Raw genomic sequence first — 15,336 nt, forward strand, 5'->3', positions numbered from 1 at the left:
TGAAAATGATAGATTCAGTCCCATAAAAATTTTTTATCGGTCATCAAAATAAATTGAGAAGTATTCACATTAGCCATCCAAACGGTTCGCTTCATTGAATGGGAAAATTATCCCAAAAACCAAAAGCACAGTAGACTAAAGAACAAGGAAGAGCAAACACTGTTGTTTGCTAAAAAAGCTGAAATGAAAATTCTTTCAAAATTCCATTCTACACTAGCGAAATGGTTCTATTTACATGGAAACACTGATGAAGTCTCTGTTCCTTCCTAGAAACCAAATGAACTGATGCTCTACAGATTCCAGGTCTCTTGAGAAGAAGATTGTGTTGGCCACTGAAGTTGCAGTAGTGCAACTGCTCCACATGCTCTACTAACTTTCTGAGCTGTGAGGCATCATCTTCTGTGCTCTGAGGACCCAATTGAACTACTTGTCAAAAACTACATCAAGTCTATAGAGAGCCTACCATGCATATTGAATTTTCGATGAGTTCTATCAGAAACACTGGAAATTATTAGATCTCATGTTTTCTTATTAGTTTGTACAAAAGAAACTTTTAATACTATTTATTTAGAACGGTGTGATATCATCAAAAGGGGTACTAAAGCACCTGGTCACTGGGGCAACAATATTTATTCATGGTTTCTCTCTTCTTCCTTTTTTTATCTGGGAAGCCATTTATGCTCAGTGAGGAACAAAACAAGTTAGATGCTCATGCTCCAACTCAAAATAGAGAAATGATGTGTTTAGTTTATGGAGGAAAAGCTATAGTTTTCATGCCTAGTCGAGCCAGTTGAACCAGTAAGTCCCATTCAGGTTTCGATACACTGTGGAGTCCACTGGATGCAGTTCAGAACCAGACAATTCCGACAAAGAGCTGGTGCGAGACAACGATCTGACCATATGCACTCGGGCCCTTGGCTCGCACACCATGAGACAATATAACCACTGTGTTGGAACCTGATCATGGTTACTACCACCTTGGTGCATCTTTTTTTTCTTCATCTTTTATCAAAATGAGCTTGAGATACAAAAATGACTATTTTAGATGCAAACATCTATATACCATGGTTTCAGAGCTCAAGCTATAAACTACAGGCCATAAATTTCTAATAGGAGAGGTTTAAACCTATTGCAGCAGTGGCAATTATCCCACTCTATCCAAACTCAAAAGGTGTGTGTGTGGAGGAGAATCACCATTGTTTGTGAGATATAAACAAAAGGAACATGCCAGAGCTGCCTTTAGTAATCATTTCCAGTTCTTGGGGACCTTTGAACTTATTTAATCCCTCTTAGGGTTGGAACTCACACCACCAACTCACTTCATCTATTTGGCACACAAAATCCCAAAATGTGAGCTGTATGTGTTGCTTTCACCTGCATTATTCCAGCTGAGGAGATGCAGATAAGAATGTGATGAAAAGGACTTGCATGTATCCTTTCTCAGACTTGCAAAACAATGGCTACACTCCAAATCTTAGAAACCACATATTTAATACAGTACTGGTTTTTTTGGGTGGTCCAGTTATGAAAGATAGAAGTGATTAGGGTTTTACAGAATATAGTTTATAATCATTTTACTAATGGAGATTCACCCAACTAAAACTTTTTTTTTTGAAGAATCTGACTCAGTCAACTTGTTTTGCTTTAGTCAGATAAATTATAGATCTTTACACCTACACATGCTCCCTAAATAACAACATGCTTGGCAGGTTTAGTGGGGATGGTTTAGCTTTTTTATTGAACATTTGAAGAAGCTCCCTAATCATGTCAGAACACTGAACTTCTCCCATGTGATGGATCTCTCACTTGTGAGCCTCCACCAGTTCATGAGTTTGAAAAGAAAAATGATACTAGTGCAACATCATCATACTGCTGTGTATACTTGATTCTATTTGCCACTCCCAGGTGCCCTTGTCTTTTTACTAATGAACTGTCCCCTTCTTTTTCTTACTAAAGTGAAAGGATCTCAGTAGAAACCTATGCAGTGCTGCTTTTTTCTTTGTTGTCAGAAGAAGCTTGCTATCAACTCAAATTCAAGACATCTGCTTGCAAGAGCATGGAAATATTGCAGTGCTATGGAGTCTGGACAAGGTGGTTGAACCAAGAACTAGAGGGCAGTTCGATTGGGATTACTGGTGAGAAACACATTTAACCTTTTGGGGTGCAATTTAAACATGCAACTTAAAAGCTCCTAGTGACTTAGAGAACTGTAGAATTGCTAAAAGTGACTAAATAATTATAGTTTTGTGGTAGGAATATCATGCATAGAAAGATTTTGAAGCCCAGAATCTAGAAAAGAGAAGGTAATTCATCAAGATAAACCTCCTAAATTACACTCAAAACATACTGACATAAGAGAGTTGCAGATTGTCCTTTTACCCAGCTTGCTTCTACGAAACCGAGCATATCAGTAAATGACATGGAAGCCAAGAAGCATGAAAGGTAAAACGCAACTTCAGAAGGTTATACAACCTAGTGAATGTAATCTACCTTGCAGCAGCACACTAATACTAGTGATATAAGGAACTTCCATATGAATTTCATGCAGGCAGGTTGTTAGTCAAGCTATCCCTTCAACGGCTAGGCCTTCTTTTTTGCACTCCCATTTCTTGCAAAGCAAATCCATCTACCATGCTAGTTCGTTGTTCTAAGTAGCTAACGAAACTGATTTATGTCATAGGGGGCAGAAGAATGGATTCTGGACTAAACCATCAAGAAAGCTCCTCTTCCTGATTATCCTGAGGGCATCTGATCATCTCTAATATGTTCACTACTTCAACCATATCGGGTCTGCTAGATGGTACCGGAGAGGTGCATATCAGTCCCAATTTTGCCACCGGAAGAGTCTCTTCGACAGGGAACTTCCCGCAAAGTCTTTCATCCATGCATTCCTCCACCCTTCCATCCTCCAGTGCCTCCCTCACCCTGTCATAAAGCAGCATCACATCATCCTCCATATACTCCACTGGCCTCTTTCCTGTGAGAATTTCAAGCACTAGCACTCCAAATCCATACACATCACATTTCTCGGTGATCTTCACTGTACTACAAGCAAATTCTGGTGCCATATAACCGAGCGCACTCTGTATCTTGCTACTAAGCACGTACCTATCCAGCATTGGCAGCAGCTTTGCCAATCCATAGTCCCCTACCTTTGCCTCACCAGCACCATCAAGCAGAATATTGCTCGATTTGAGGTTGTAGTGTATTATTTTGAGCCGATGGAGATATGATAAACTTCTTGCAATGCCAAGAATTATATCAAAACGCTCTTGCCACGAGAGGGTGTTTGAGGTAGAGCACTCGTGGAGATGTCTGTGAAGACTTCCGCCAGATACAAACTCATATATAAGAAGTTGAAGTGAGGGAGTCCAGTAGTAGCCTTCAAGGGCCACAAGATTTGGATGTTTCACTTTCCCCAGCCTTTTGACCTCCATCTCAAAATCTTCTTGTGACTTCACTAAACTTGAGACTGTAAGCTTCTTTATTGCCACAGATCGACCATCTCCGAGGACCGTCTTATAAACAGAACCGAAACCTCCACGGCCCAGCTCACAGTCCTTATTCAGCACAGCATGGGCACGGACACTGAATTCAGGGTCACCACCAGCAAACATGACAAGCCTACCAGAGTTAGTATCAGTTGCTGGAGAATGGCTAAGATATTCATCGGAGAGAACCACTTCTGCAGCAGAGTTGGAGGTAGTAGCACGAACACGGAGGTTCAAAACGGTAACCATAATGATACCTATTGCAATCACAGCAGCAGCTCCAATGGAAACAAGAGCTGAGATGCTTAAAACAATCTTCTTGTGGCTGAGGTTGCCTGGTGAAAACATGTTGGGTGCTGAGTCAGGCGAGGAGGAATTGGGGTTAAGTACAATGGGCTTTGGGAGGACTGCAGGGCAAGAGATGTTGACAACTGAACCACAAAGTCCCGGGTTGTCTGCTACCGAGGAGGGAGTGATTTTGTTGAAGAAACTTCCAGCGGGAAGTTCTCCGGAGAGTTGGTTGTGGGAGATGTTGAAGGAAAGGAGGTGGGGGAGGTTGGAGAGTTGCTTAGGAATGGCTCCTGAGAGTTGGTTGAGGGATAAATCAACAACTTGGAGATCGGTGAGAGTAGCCAATGCTTCAGGAATTGCACCAGTAAGATTGTTTTGAGAAAGATCTCTGCATGAACAATTCAACCAATGAACAACAATTAGAAGTAGAGATCAGAAACGCTAAGCTCAGTGAACACAAACTTGCTTTGTCGATAAACAAATAAAGCCATACCGTAAGAACTAATTTGAAAAGAAAAAAAGAAAAACTAGAGATAAGAATCTTACAAATATGAAAGTGAAGAGCAAGTTCCTATTTGAGTTGGAATTTCTCCAGTGAGAGAATTCTTCTTCAACCTCAGCTCCTTGAGGAGTGTTACCAGGCCAATTTCTTCGGGGATCTTTCCACTTAACCTGTTTCCGCTAACATCTACAACTTGGAGAGATTTCAGCTCACCCAAACTTGCTGGTATGGAACCATAAAGTGAGTTGTAAGATAGATTAAGGAATGTTAAGCTTCTAAGATTGGAAACTTCCTTTGGAAATTTGCTGAAGAAATCATTGTTAGACAAATCCAGATTCTGGAGAGTTGAGTCTGTAACTGGAGGAAACTCGATAGGCCCAGTGAGCTTATTCCCTGATAACAGAACTTGCTCAAATCCTGATTCAAAGACCCATGCCGGAAGATTCCCCGTCAATGTGTTCCGACTAAAATCCACTTCCAGCAAGCTCCTACAGGCAGCCAGAGAATCAGGCATAGTGCCGTTGAAGCTATTTTCAGAAAGCTGCAACACTTTCAGGTGTTGGAGATTGCTCAGTGAGCTTGGAACTGAGCCGGAAAATTGATTCCCGGACAAATCTAGGGTTTCAAGACTGCTCATTTGTCCAATCCATGCTGGAACTTCCCCAGAGAAAGCGTTTGAACTCAAGCTCACGTAGGAACAAGTTGAGAGTTTGCTCATGGATTCAGGGAGGACTCCAGAAAGCTGGTTCTCTCCTACATCTATGGAGTTCAACAGTAAGCAGTCTCCGGTATCGTTCGGCAACAGGCCGGTGAGCTTGTTGCCTCTCAAACTGATAGCCCTCAGATTGAACATTTTACTAATTCCAGCGGGAATCTCTCCATCCAGAGAGTTGTACGAGAGGTCGAGCGACCTCAACGCATTCAAAGACCAAATTTGACTGGGCAAAGAACCAGAGAGCTGGTTCGCCGACAGGTTGAGCGCCGACAGGGTGGAGCAAGCGCCGACGTCGGCCGGAATCTTCCCCAAGATGGAATTTTTCGCCAAGGAGATGTCGCATATGGACCTACATTGCCCAAAGAACCCGTCAGGGATCGCGCCGGAGAGATTGTTGGCGCTGAGATCCAGCGACTGGAGGCTCTCGAGGCGGAGGAAATCAGAGCTGAGGCTACCAGAGAAGTTATTGTCGGAGAGCGACAGCGTCCGGAGGAACCGAAGCCAGAGGAGTCCGCGGCCGAGCCTGCCGGAGAGGCCGAACCCGTCGAGGTTGAGCTCGGTGACGCGGTTCGACTTCGGGTCGCATCCGACGCCGGCCCAGTTGCAGGGGCTCTCGTCGTCCTCGCTCCAAGACGAGAGCTTGGACTGGGGGTCTTCGATGCCGGACTTGAAGACGATGAGGCCGAGGATATCGTCGTTCAACGACGATGAGCCGGATTCGCCGAGCCGGAAAAGGGAGCAGCAGAAAAGGAAAACCACTCCAAGATTGACGCTTTTCATCTCTGATGCGTTCACTGAGCTCAGATCAAGGATTCCGCAGTTCAAAGATGAGATATTTTTGCGGTTCGGAAGTAGGCAATGAAGGAAAAGAGAGAACTTTACCAGAGAAACGCAGCAAGAAACCAGTTTCCAAGCAAAGCAAACGATACGGGCTTTGGTTTGGGAAGAGGAACTGAAGAACCTACAGCTACACCTTTTGCTCCTCCGTTTACCGAGCTGTTAAAATGCAAACGCTGGAAGTGTGTGCGTGTGAGAGAGAGAGAGAGAGAGAGAGAGAGAGGTTGGTGGAAGCCAAGAAGAGGAAACGAAGCGAGGAATGGAGTGGTCCGGTCAGTGTAGGGTGGCAGGCCGCCAGACTTCGAGGTGAAAAAGAAACTAGGCGACTGACAGGAGGAGACTTTGTGATGTAGAGCCGCTTCAAATTTTTGGGCCGAATGAGTATTTTATCCAAACTTTGAGGGTATAATAGAAAAAGAAGATCCAAAGACAGGTATCGTTAAGAAAAATACAAATCGGGCCCCATTTTGATAAATCCAAAAGGTGAGGGTGTGCTTTGGTAGGCACCCCTCTTAAATTCTTTAAAATATATTTTTAAAATAGAAAATTTTCATTTATTTTTTAAATAATTGAAGTTCTAGAAAAATAAACATTAATGAGTTGGAGCAGTCCTGTTGCTTCATTTATTCCGAGCATTTAATACAACAAATTAATGCGCATGGCTCATGCCCAACACTCAATGGGCTCACTTTGTCGATTAGTGATGCAAATTAATTAAGCATGTAAAAAAATGACGATAAATAAGTTTTATTGTATAATAGTTTTTATCTACGCTGATTTGTTTACGCAACACCCTAATTTTATGCAGCGCCTTATTGAATTATTTATTATTTTTTAAAACATTTTTACATATTTTTTTGATAATTTTATAATATATATACGCTAGAAATGACAATTATGAAACTATGGGCATGGCCCACATTATTTTCCAATTTTTTTTAACAAAAAATCTATTTCTTCTTCACATGCTGTTAAGAGTATGCAACTTGTATTTGTTATTTAATATCTAATTTCAAAGGATCTGGTATAAATTAATTTTGAATTACAGCTGTATTCCACGTCAGTTAATAAAAAACAATGATAATACAAAGTCAATTACTTTTGTAACGTATACAATTTTCAACTAAAAATTAGGTAAGAAAAAATATTAAAATATGCATCAAGTTTATAGTTGTTTAATAGGCATGTCACTGAGTATTATCTTAAATCACATACTCAATTTTTATAACACCTAAATAAATCATGCATTATACTCTCAAAATATTCCTTCTCTTTCTATAATAAATCTATCAATCAATTTTATCGATTTAAGATTTAAAAAAATTTCAAAACACTCTAAATTAAAATTAATTTATTTTTAAAAATATCTTTAATTATTTATACTTTCAATTTAAATTTGATAGAGTAAATTAAAAATAATAAATTAAATTAATAATATATTTTTAAAATTTTACTTTATCAATTCAAAATTTTATTATTTTTTATTTAAATTATCAAATTTAGATTTAAAGGTTACATTAACAAAGATTTGCAAAGATATATTAATTTTAATTTAAAATGTTTCGAAGTTCTCCAGGTTTATCAGTCAATTTCATCCTAAACTGATTGGATTGATGAAATTATACTATTTGAAATTTTAAAAGTTTGATTAGTGATAATCATTATCCTAAATTTTATAATAAATTTTGATAATTTTTATTCAATCATTATTTGAAGGCATAAATACATTAAAAAATTTTCAAAAACATATTAATTTTAATTTAAAATATTTTTAAATCTAATTTCAGAGTTAGAGAGAGTTAGAGAGAACGAGACATATCTTCGAGAATATGTACGTGATTAGGATTTTAATACGTGATTTAGATAATATTAAAATTTACTTACACCGTTAAGTTTTTTTTTACCGATGTCAAAATGTCATTTAATAAATTTTACTGGTGTCAAAAATGTCGTTTAATACTTTTATTTTACTAACAAAATACATCCTGTCAAAAGTCAACTGTAAGGGTTGACCAGGTCAACTAATGGCGGGTAGACGACTAGACGTCGAGCTTTGCTCCTCTCTATATATTTTCGTGCTCAGTTCCAACGTTGAACAGCTCGTTTGCTGACTACTCTCTCTCCGTCCCGCCATGGATTTGGTCCTCGTGGAGAAAGCCCTGCTGGGGCTGTTTGCGGCCGTGCCGCTGGCGATTGTTGTGTCGAAGCTGTGCGGTAAGCGGTTCAAGCTGCCGCCGCCGGGGCCGCGCCCGGTACCCATCTTGGGGAACTGGCTCCAGGTCGGCGACGACCTCAACCACCGCGTGCTCACCGGCATGGCCAAGCGCTTCGGCGACATCTTCCACCTGCTCATGGGCGTGCGCAACCTGGTGTTCGTCTCCTCCCCGGAGCTCGCCCGCGAGGTCCTCCACGCGCAGGGCGTCGAGTTCGGCTCCCGCACACGGAGCGTCGTCCTCGATATCTACACCGGCAAGGGCTAGGACATGGCATTCACCGTCTACGGCGACCACTGGCGCAAGATGCGACGCATCATGACCGTTCCTTTCTTCACCAACAAGGTATAAATCGATTCAGAATCCTTCCTTTTGATGATTCCATGCACAAAAATTGGACCTTTGACGGGCGTTTGTTCTTGTGCGGGGAACAGAGAGGGGTGGGAAGAGGAGATACGGCTGGTGGTGGAGGAGCTGAGGAGCAACTCAAAGTCAGCCAGCGAGGGAGTGGTGCTCCGGCGACGCCTCCAGCTGATGATGTACGTCGTACGACAACATGTTCAGGATCATGCCCGACAGGCGGTTCGAGAGCGAGGAGGACCCCTGTTCAACAAGCCTAAGGCGATCAACTTCGATAGGAGCCGGCTGTCGCAGAGTTTCGATTTCAACTACGGAGACTTCATACGGGTTCTCCGCCCCTTCTTGAGGGGCTACCTCAACAAGTGCAGGGAGGTGAAGGACCGCCGGCTGTGGATCTTCCACGAGCACTTCGTCTCCGAGAGAAAGTGCGTCGTTTGGTTTGTTCGATCGCTCTGTTTTAGAAATTTTTTACCGGAGGTTAATTTTAGGAGTTAAACACAGGAAGATGATGGAGGAGAAGGGATTGAAGTTTGAGCTACAATGCGCAATGGATCATTTCTTGGATGCGGAGAGGAGAGGTGAGATCGACTACGACAATGTCTTCTACATTGTCGAGAACATCAACGTCGCTGGTAATTAATTTTGCTTTGTTTTCTTATATCTCGACAAGTTTATATATATATATATTTAATTTATTGCTTTGAATTTGAACTGAAATACAGCGTTAGAGACTACTCTGTGGTCGATCGAGTGGGGCATAGCGGAGCTGGTGAACCACCCGGCGATCCAGAGAAAGCTCCATCGGGAGCTGGACGTCACCCTGGGTTCCGCCCAATCGAAGGAGCCCGACCTCGTCCGCCTCCCCTACCTCAATGCAATGGTGAAAGAGACTCTCCGACTGCGGATGGCCATCCCTCTCTTGGTCCCCCACATGAACCTGCACGACGCCAAGCTCGCCGGCTTCGACATCCCCTCGGAGAGCAAGATCCTGGTCAACGCGTGGTGGCTGGCCAATAACCCCGCCCTGTGGAAGGACCCTGACCAGTTCTGTCCGGAGCGGTTCATGGAGGAGGAGGCCGGCTTGGAGGCCAGCGGCAACGACTTCCGCTTCCTGCCCTTCGGCGTCGGGCGCCGCAACTGCCCCGGCATCGTCCTCGCGCTGCCCATCATAGGGATCACCCTCGGCTACCTCGTACACAACTTCGAGCTGCTTCCTCCGCCGGGAAAGGGCAAGGTGGACACCGCCGAGAAGGCCGGGCAGTTCAGCCTCCAGATCATGACGCACTCCGTCTCCACGATCGTGTGCAAATGCATCTATGCATATTTTGCCTTGCATTCTTGTATATATGCCTTCGATGGGTTTTGATTTTGAACGAGATCTTTAAAAAAAAATCACTGTTCGAATCTTTTTTACAGAATGCAGAATGATGGTCGGGGACCGCGTCACAACGGCAGCACGAAGCAAGTTCAAGGATCCGGACACTCCTACTTTCCTCTTCCCTGTCAGCGACGTCCTCACCCTCCACCGTCGCCTCGTCCTTTTCGTCGGCCGCTTCCATGCCATCCGCTCCATCATCGAATGATGGCTGAAACCCCAACAGAGATGGCGAAGAGGAAGACGAATCCATTGACGGCTTGGGCAAGCTAGCTCCAGCCAGAAGGGATTACCCTTCTTCCTATAGCTCCTATTCCCCGTCGCGACCATCACTCCATCCGTCCGCGCTGTAGTCGTCGGCGGTGGTTGGATCCCTTCCTTGTCGGGCTGTCGTGGCACGGTGGTTGAGTGCCTCGCCGAGAACGAGTTCAATCTAAGGTTCAAGGCTAGCCACCGCGTCCTCATCACCTCCGACTACATAGGCTACAAAGCACTTCGTCGCGACTGCGTGCCCTGCTCACGCCGAGGTGCCTCCTACCACAACGGGCTCCCTGGCGACCAGGCGAATCCCTACTCCTGCAGCTGCTCTACTATTACATGATGCCGGCGGCCGATCAAATGGCGGCGACAACAACCGCAGCAGCGACCGTCTCCGACAGCGCATCTCTCAGGTCCTACGGCACCGCCCGTAGATCCCTAACTGAAGGCTTCTGCTTACGCCCACACATCGCCAGCACCGACTACGCTGCCATCTTCCTTCGGAGCCAGTCCATCAACCTTTTCTCCAAATGAGGCTCCCTTGACATGGTCGATAGGTGTTCGACGAAATGCCCTACAGGAATGTCATGTCCTGGAATGTCCTCCTCTCAAGCTCGCTGTCCAATGGTTGCATCCTCGATATACTCCTCTTCTCGGGCTTGGTTGACGTTGGGCTGAGCCCCAACCGCCTCACTTACCTGATTTCAGTTCGAGCGTTGGTTGTAACAAAAATCCGGATCAAACCCAGGCTTCTTCGTGATAATCAGAACTTCTTCCTCGACCCCCTTTACAATCCTTTCAGATTTTTGATTTACTAATCTGCATTAGAATTATTATTTATTTTTTACCAATTCAATTTTGAAAATCAAGAATGGTGCTGAATCAGAAGTTATTATGTCTTGATTCACAGTTGGACCGCATTGCTGGCCAGAACTTGTTTGCTGTTGAACGACTTGGACGTCTCAAGGAATCCTCGCCAGCAAGATAAGTCATTTATTTCTCATCACCTAATTTATCTTTTACAACATCATCATTCCATAGTTGATATATTTAGTGGATAAAATATTTTTTCTATCTATGCTCAAGTCGGTATAAACATATCTAGTATGATGACCTTCTTGCCAAGCTATTGTATGCTCTTAGCATAGTAATTGAACTGCTTCTTGTGTCTTTTGCTTGCATTATCCTGGAGAAGCATAAAGTTCTAACCAGTGTTGATCTATATATCTTAGAAGATGCATGAAAATCATTGTCAAAATTCTTGCTTTGCTATTTTTTCTTGGTGATAAGTGGCCCTGACACAGTGACACTACTGTTTCCTCCTGACGGAAACTGGGCCTCATGTCTTAGAAGATGATCAGTGCGGCTATCTATGTCCAACTCAACAAACTTTGGGAGCGAGTCTCAACACTCCTTTCATGAGTCATGATAGAAGGACTTGGGATCTCCTCAGGGAAATACCTATTCATGGTTATGTGCTAGAACATGGCTTGAGTATCAACCTTCAGCTTGTACTGTATTTACAACTAGGGGAACTTTTACTCAGAAGAAGCATTCATGCTTATATCATCATAAAGGAGGGTGGTTTACCACTCAATTGTTATACGAACAGTCCCAGACTAATAGCATCTATTATAGACCAAGAGTGGACATGGATATTTATATAGTTCTCCAATTTAGGCTGGTCTCACGGTCAAACCGGTCCCTCCATAAAATCAGGATTTTTTCTCTAATCCCCTTTATAATCCTTCACTTTGGGAAAATTATTTTTATATTTGCTTAGCGTTCATATTTATTTTGTTCATAGGGTTAGTTCATCGTTCACCCTTGTTATCAACTCGGTCATCCTATTTCTTTCAACCGACTCGGATATAATCACGGTCGGAGTGTGAATTCTATAAGCTTCTTCTACTCGGGCATAGTCGTGATCAGAGCTTACAATTCGGTAAGCCTCCTCCAACTCTTGCATAATCGGGGTTGGAGTACGAATTCCTATAAGTCTCTCCTGACTTGAACATAGTTTTTGATCGAGCTTACAATTTAGTAAGCCTCCCCCGATTCGGACATAATCACGGTTGAAGCGCGAATTCCTATAAATTTCCCTGACTCGGACATAGTCCGATCGAAGCTTGCAATTCAATAAGTCTCCCCCGACTCAGACATAGTCGCGGTTGGAATGTGAATTCCTAAAAGCCTCCCTCGACTCGGACATTGTCGCAATCGGAGCACGAATTCCTATAAGTTTCTCCCAACTCGGATATAGTTTCGGATCGAGCTATTTTCTCTCCGATTCGACAGGTACTTGGGAGTCGTGAAATCGACCTTATTATACTATTTTGATTCGAATATAGTCACAGATCAAGCTATTCTCTATTCGATTTCACTGGTAATCGGGAGTCGTGAGATCAAGGTTATTATACGTTTCTGATTCGAATATAGTCATGGATCGAGTTATTCTTTCTCCGACTCCACGGGTACTCAGAAGTCGCAAGATTAAGCTCATTATACTCTCCCGACTCGAACATAGTTGCGGATTGAGATATTCTTTCTCCGTCCCATGGGTATTCGAGAGTCGTGAGATGGAGCTTCTTATACTCCGTCGACTAGGACATAATCGAGAATCAAGCTATTCCTCTCCCCAACTCCACGGGCAATCGCGAGTTATGAGACCAAATTTATTATTCTCTCCCGACTTTGACATAGTCGCAAATCGATTTATTTCTCTCTCGACTCGAACATAGTTGTGGATTGGTTTATTTCTCTCCCGACTTAGACATAATCGTAGATCGAGTTATTCTCTCTCCAATCCCACGGGTATTCTAGAGTCGTGAGATCGAGCTTCATATACTCTCCGGACTGTGACATAGTTGAGGATCGAGCTATTTTTCTCTCCAACTTTACGAGCACTCGAGAATCGTGAAATCGAATTTATTATTGTCTCCTGACTTGGAGATAGTTGCAAATTGACTTATTTCTCTCTTGGATCGGACATAGTTGTAAATTGATTTATTTCTCACCCAACTCGCATATAATCACAGATAATTTATTTCTCTCCCGACTCAAACATAGTCGCAGATCGACTTATATCTCTTCCAACTTGGACATTAAGCATTCATTCCCTCTGTCTCGAATAGAGGCAACCGTCGTCATCTCATCTCTTCTGCTTAGGGTAGAGTCGCAGGTTCAATATATTCCCTTCTCATTTCTAATGAAGTTATATTGTTCTTTGTCATCCACAGTGGAGGACTTCTACGACCCAATCAAATTATCATGTCTTTCCAATTCGTAATTGTTCAGTCAGTCGGACTACGTCTTCATTGATTAGACTCGAGGAGATGCTTGTGATGCAGAGGTAAGTAAGGGTCCACATGGCGTGCCCTTAAATCAGTCAACACAGGAGCCCCGTGGCAGGACTCTATCAACAAAAAGTTCGGGTGGTGTGATCGGGACTTAGTCAATATAAACTCCATGTGGCAACTGAGCCTGACTGCCGAGTCAACCGAACGCAAGAAGACATGAGGCACGACCCACTCTCCTATGATCCCCCCCCCCCCCCCCCCCCCCCCCCCACCCACTCTGCTATGATCTCCGCGGGTACCTGACACTCAAAAGGGGAGCTATATGTTCCATGCAGAGAGACTAATTCTACTTCCCATATTTATTTTTTTCTTCTACTATCGAAACACCATGATGATTTAGGCATCGAAGTGGTTTCGCCAAGGCAACTCTCGGCGAGTCCTATGATGTTTGTTACTCTTCGTAGGATTCAGCTCCACCCTGAGAAGACCAGCGAGGAAGAAGGCTTTGACATCATAGCTCTTAGGTGTGAGGTGGATTTCTGTCGCGGCGTCACCTCGGTGAGATTTCTGCACTGCATCATTTGATCTTGGATTGGATCAGTGGACAATGACAATACAACCAAACTTCAATATAATTTATGCTTTGCAAGTAAACATGAGCTTCAGTATCTCCAAATCTTCAAGATGCTCCGCCCCGAGTAGACCAGCGAGGAATAAGGCTTCGACATCATAGCTCTTAGGTGTGAGGTGGATTTCTGCCGTTGCGTCACCGTAGTGAGATTCTGCACTGCATCATTTGATCTTGGATTGGATCAGTGGACAATGACAATACAACCAAACTTCGATATAGTTTATGCTTTGCAAGTAAACATGAGCTTCAGTAACTCCAAATCTTCAAGATGCACATAAGTTCTTTCAATTCCCATATCAGTTCAAGTTCAGAGGCACCAATCATTATGATCAATTGTCCGTTCTTCTGCAAAACAAGCTCCGATTGTTCGTCGTGAATGGATTGCCATAGTTGGCATACTGACTAAATCCCGTAACTCCAGAAGTTGATCCAGCTTGACTCGACAGTCCTGGACAGCCTCCATGCTTCGACTCAATAAGCTTTGACTTCCAGAAAGGCAGGTCAAAGTGGGAAGCAGTCATTTGTGCTGCTCCTGCTCTGAGGGCTGCTGCTGCTGACCTGTGCCAGCCATCCGCTAGTGCTACTAGAGTCACTTGTGGCAGCAGATTTACTTTATTGCTCTACTTCCTCCAAAGCTAAGGCAAAGCCTTCCTTTTCCCTAGTAATTTGTTGCGAAGATTGGGACATGATCTTCTTGTCTCTTTCCAGGAACTGTGGCGTACCTATCTGAGAATACACCCTGAGAAGCTCATCAGTCTGCAGTTCACAAGAAGTGGTTTTCAGTACTTCACCATCAGCAGCAGCAGAACCATGGCGGGAGGACGACAAACCCATGCCAACTAAACTTGGAAAACCTGTTGCGTTCTTGCTCGGACTGGGTGCACTGGAATTCCCTGGGAACCCACCATTGAAGCTGTAGTCGGCAGAGCTTGAAGGCAGTGACTGTGTTGGCACGCTTGATGTAACTCAAGAATTTCAGTTTTGTAGCCATCATCTTTCCTTCTGGGCTCGCGTTGCTCAAGTAGTGGAGCAAGCTCTCTCGGTCACTTGTGGAGACAGATATTCCATGAAGCTTATATAAAAAAATATATAACTGCTTTGGCAGAGGTGAAAACCTACATAGGCAAGCTGTTGTGGCTGCTCGAAGGCTTGAAACTGTTGATGCACTTGTAAGTAGGCCCAGGACGTTTAAATGTGCTTCTCTTTTGCTCTGTGTTTGACTTGGAACAATCTTGGGAATCTGCTTGAGAATTTTGACAATTACTGACATTGCTCTAATTTTTGTAAAAACTAAATCATACCTTTTCTTGTTACAAGATCTTGAAGCAGGTCTGGATTGAGGAAAGGCCGAAACCCGAGATTGC

At 43.6% G+C, this 15,336-nt stretch overlaps 2 protein-coding genes and 1 pseudogene across 2 annotated transcripts; 2 read left to right on the forward strand and 1 right to left on the reverse strand.

Moving 5' to 3' along the window:
* Window positions 1-2,711: 2,711 nt before the first annotated feature.
* Window positions 2,712-5,917, reverse strand: LOC141835330 (leucine-rich repeat receptor-like protein kinase PXC2). The gene is made up of 3 exons (XM_074722776.1): window positions 5,882-5,917; window positions 4,329-5,793; window positions 2,712-4,170 (listed from the first exon to the last, which is right to left on the reverse strand). Exons 2-3 carry the CDS (start codon window positions 5,777-5,779, stop codon window positions 2,712-2,714), a joined length of 2,910 nt encoding a protein of 969 aa, XP_074578877.1. The 5' UTR covers window positions 5,780-5,793; window positions 5,882-5,917.
* A 2,051-nt stretch (window positions 5,918-7,968) lies between these two features.
* LOC141834470 (trans-cinnamate 4-monooxygenase-like) lies at window positions 7,969-9,992 on the forward strand (annotated as a pseudogene).
* Window positions 9,992-10,385, forward strand: LOC141834471 (protein RALF-like 33). The gene is made up of 2 exons (XM_074721799.1): window positions 9,992-10,048; window positions 10,092-10,385. Exons 1-2 carry the CDS (start codon window positions 9,992-9,994, stop codon window positions 10,383-10,385), a joined length of 351 nt encoding a protein of 116 aa, XP_074577900.1.
* Window positions 10,386-15,336: the final 4,951 nt, after the last annotated feature.

The sequence above is a fragment of the Curcuma longa genome, chromosome 9 (genome assembly GCF_044706935.1).
Source record: "Curcuma longa cultivar G26 ecotype Majalengka, Jawa Barat chromosome 9, ITB_CL_G26_1.1, whole genome shotgun sequence".
Classification (NCBI taxonomy): Eukaryota; Viridiplantae; Streptophyta; class Magnoliopsida; order Zingiberales; family Zingiberaceae; genus Curcuma; species Curcuma longa.

Excerpts from the sequence above, each read along its gene's own strand:
- LOC141834471 (XM_074721799.1), top strand. The coding sequence starts at position 9,992 with ATGGCTGAAACCCCAACAGAGATGGCGAAGAGGAAGACGAATCCATTG. Across the intron at positions 10,049-10,091 it reads CGAATCCATTGACGGCTTGG|CTCCTATTCCCCGTCGCGAC; the intron begins GCAAGCTAGCTC and ends TTCTTCCTATAG.
- LOC141835330 (XM_074722776.1), bottom strand. The coding sequence starts at position 5,779 with ATGAAAAGCGTCAATCTTGGAGTGGTTTTCCTTTTCTGCTGCTCCCTT. Across the intron at positions 4,171-4,328 it reads TGCTCTTCACTTTCATATTT|AGATCTTTCTCAAAACAATC; the intron begins GTAAGATTCTTA and ends TTGTTCATGCAG.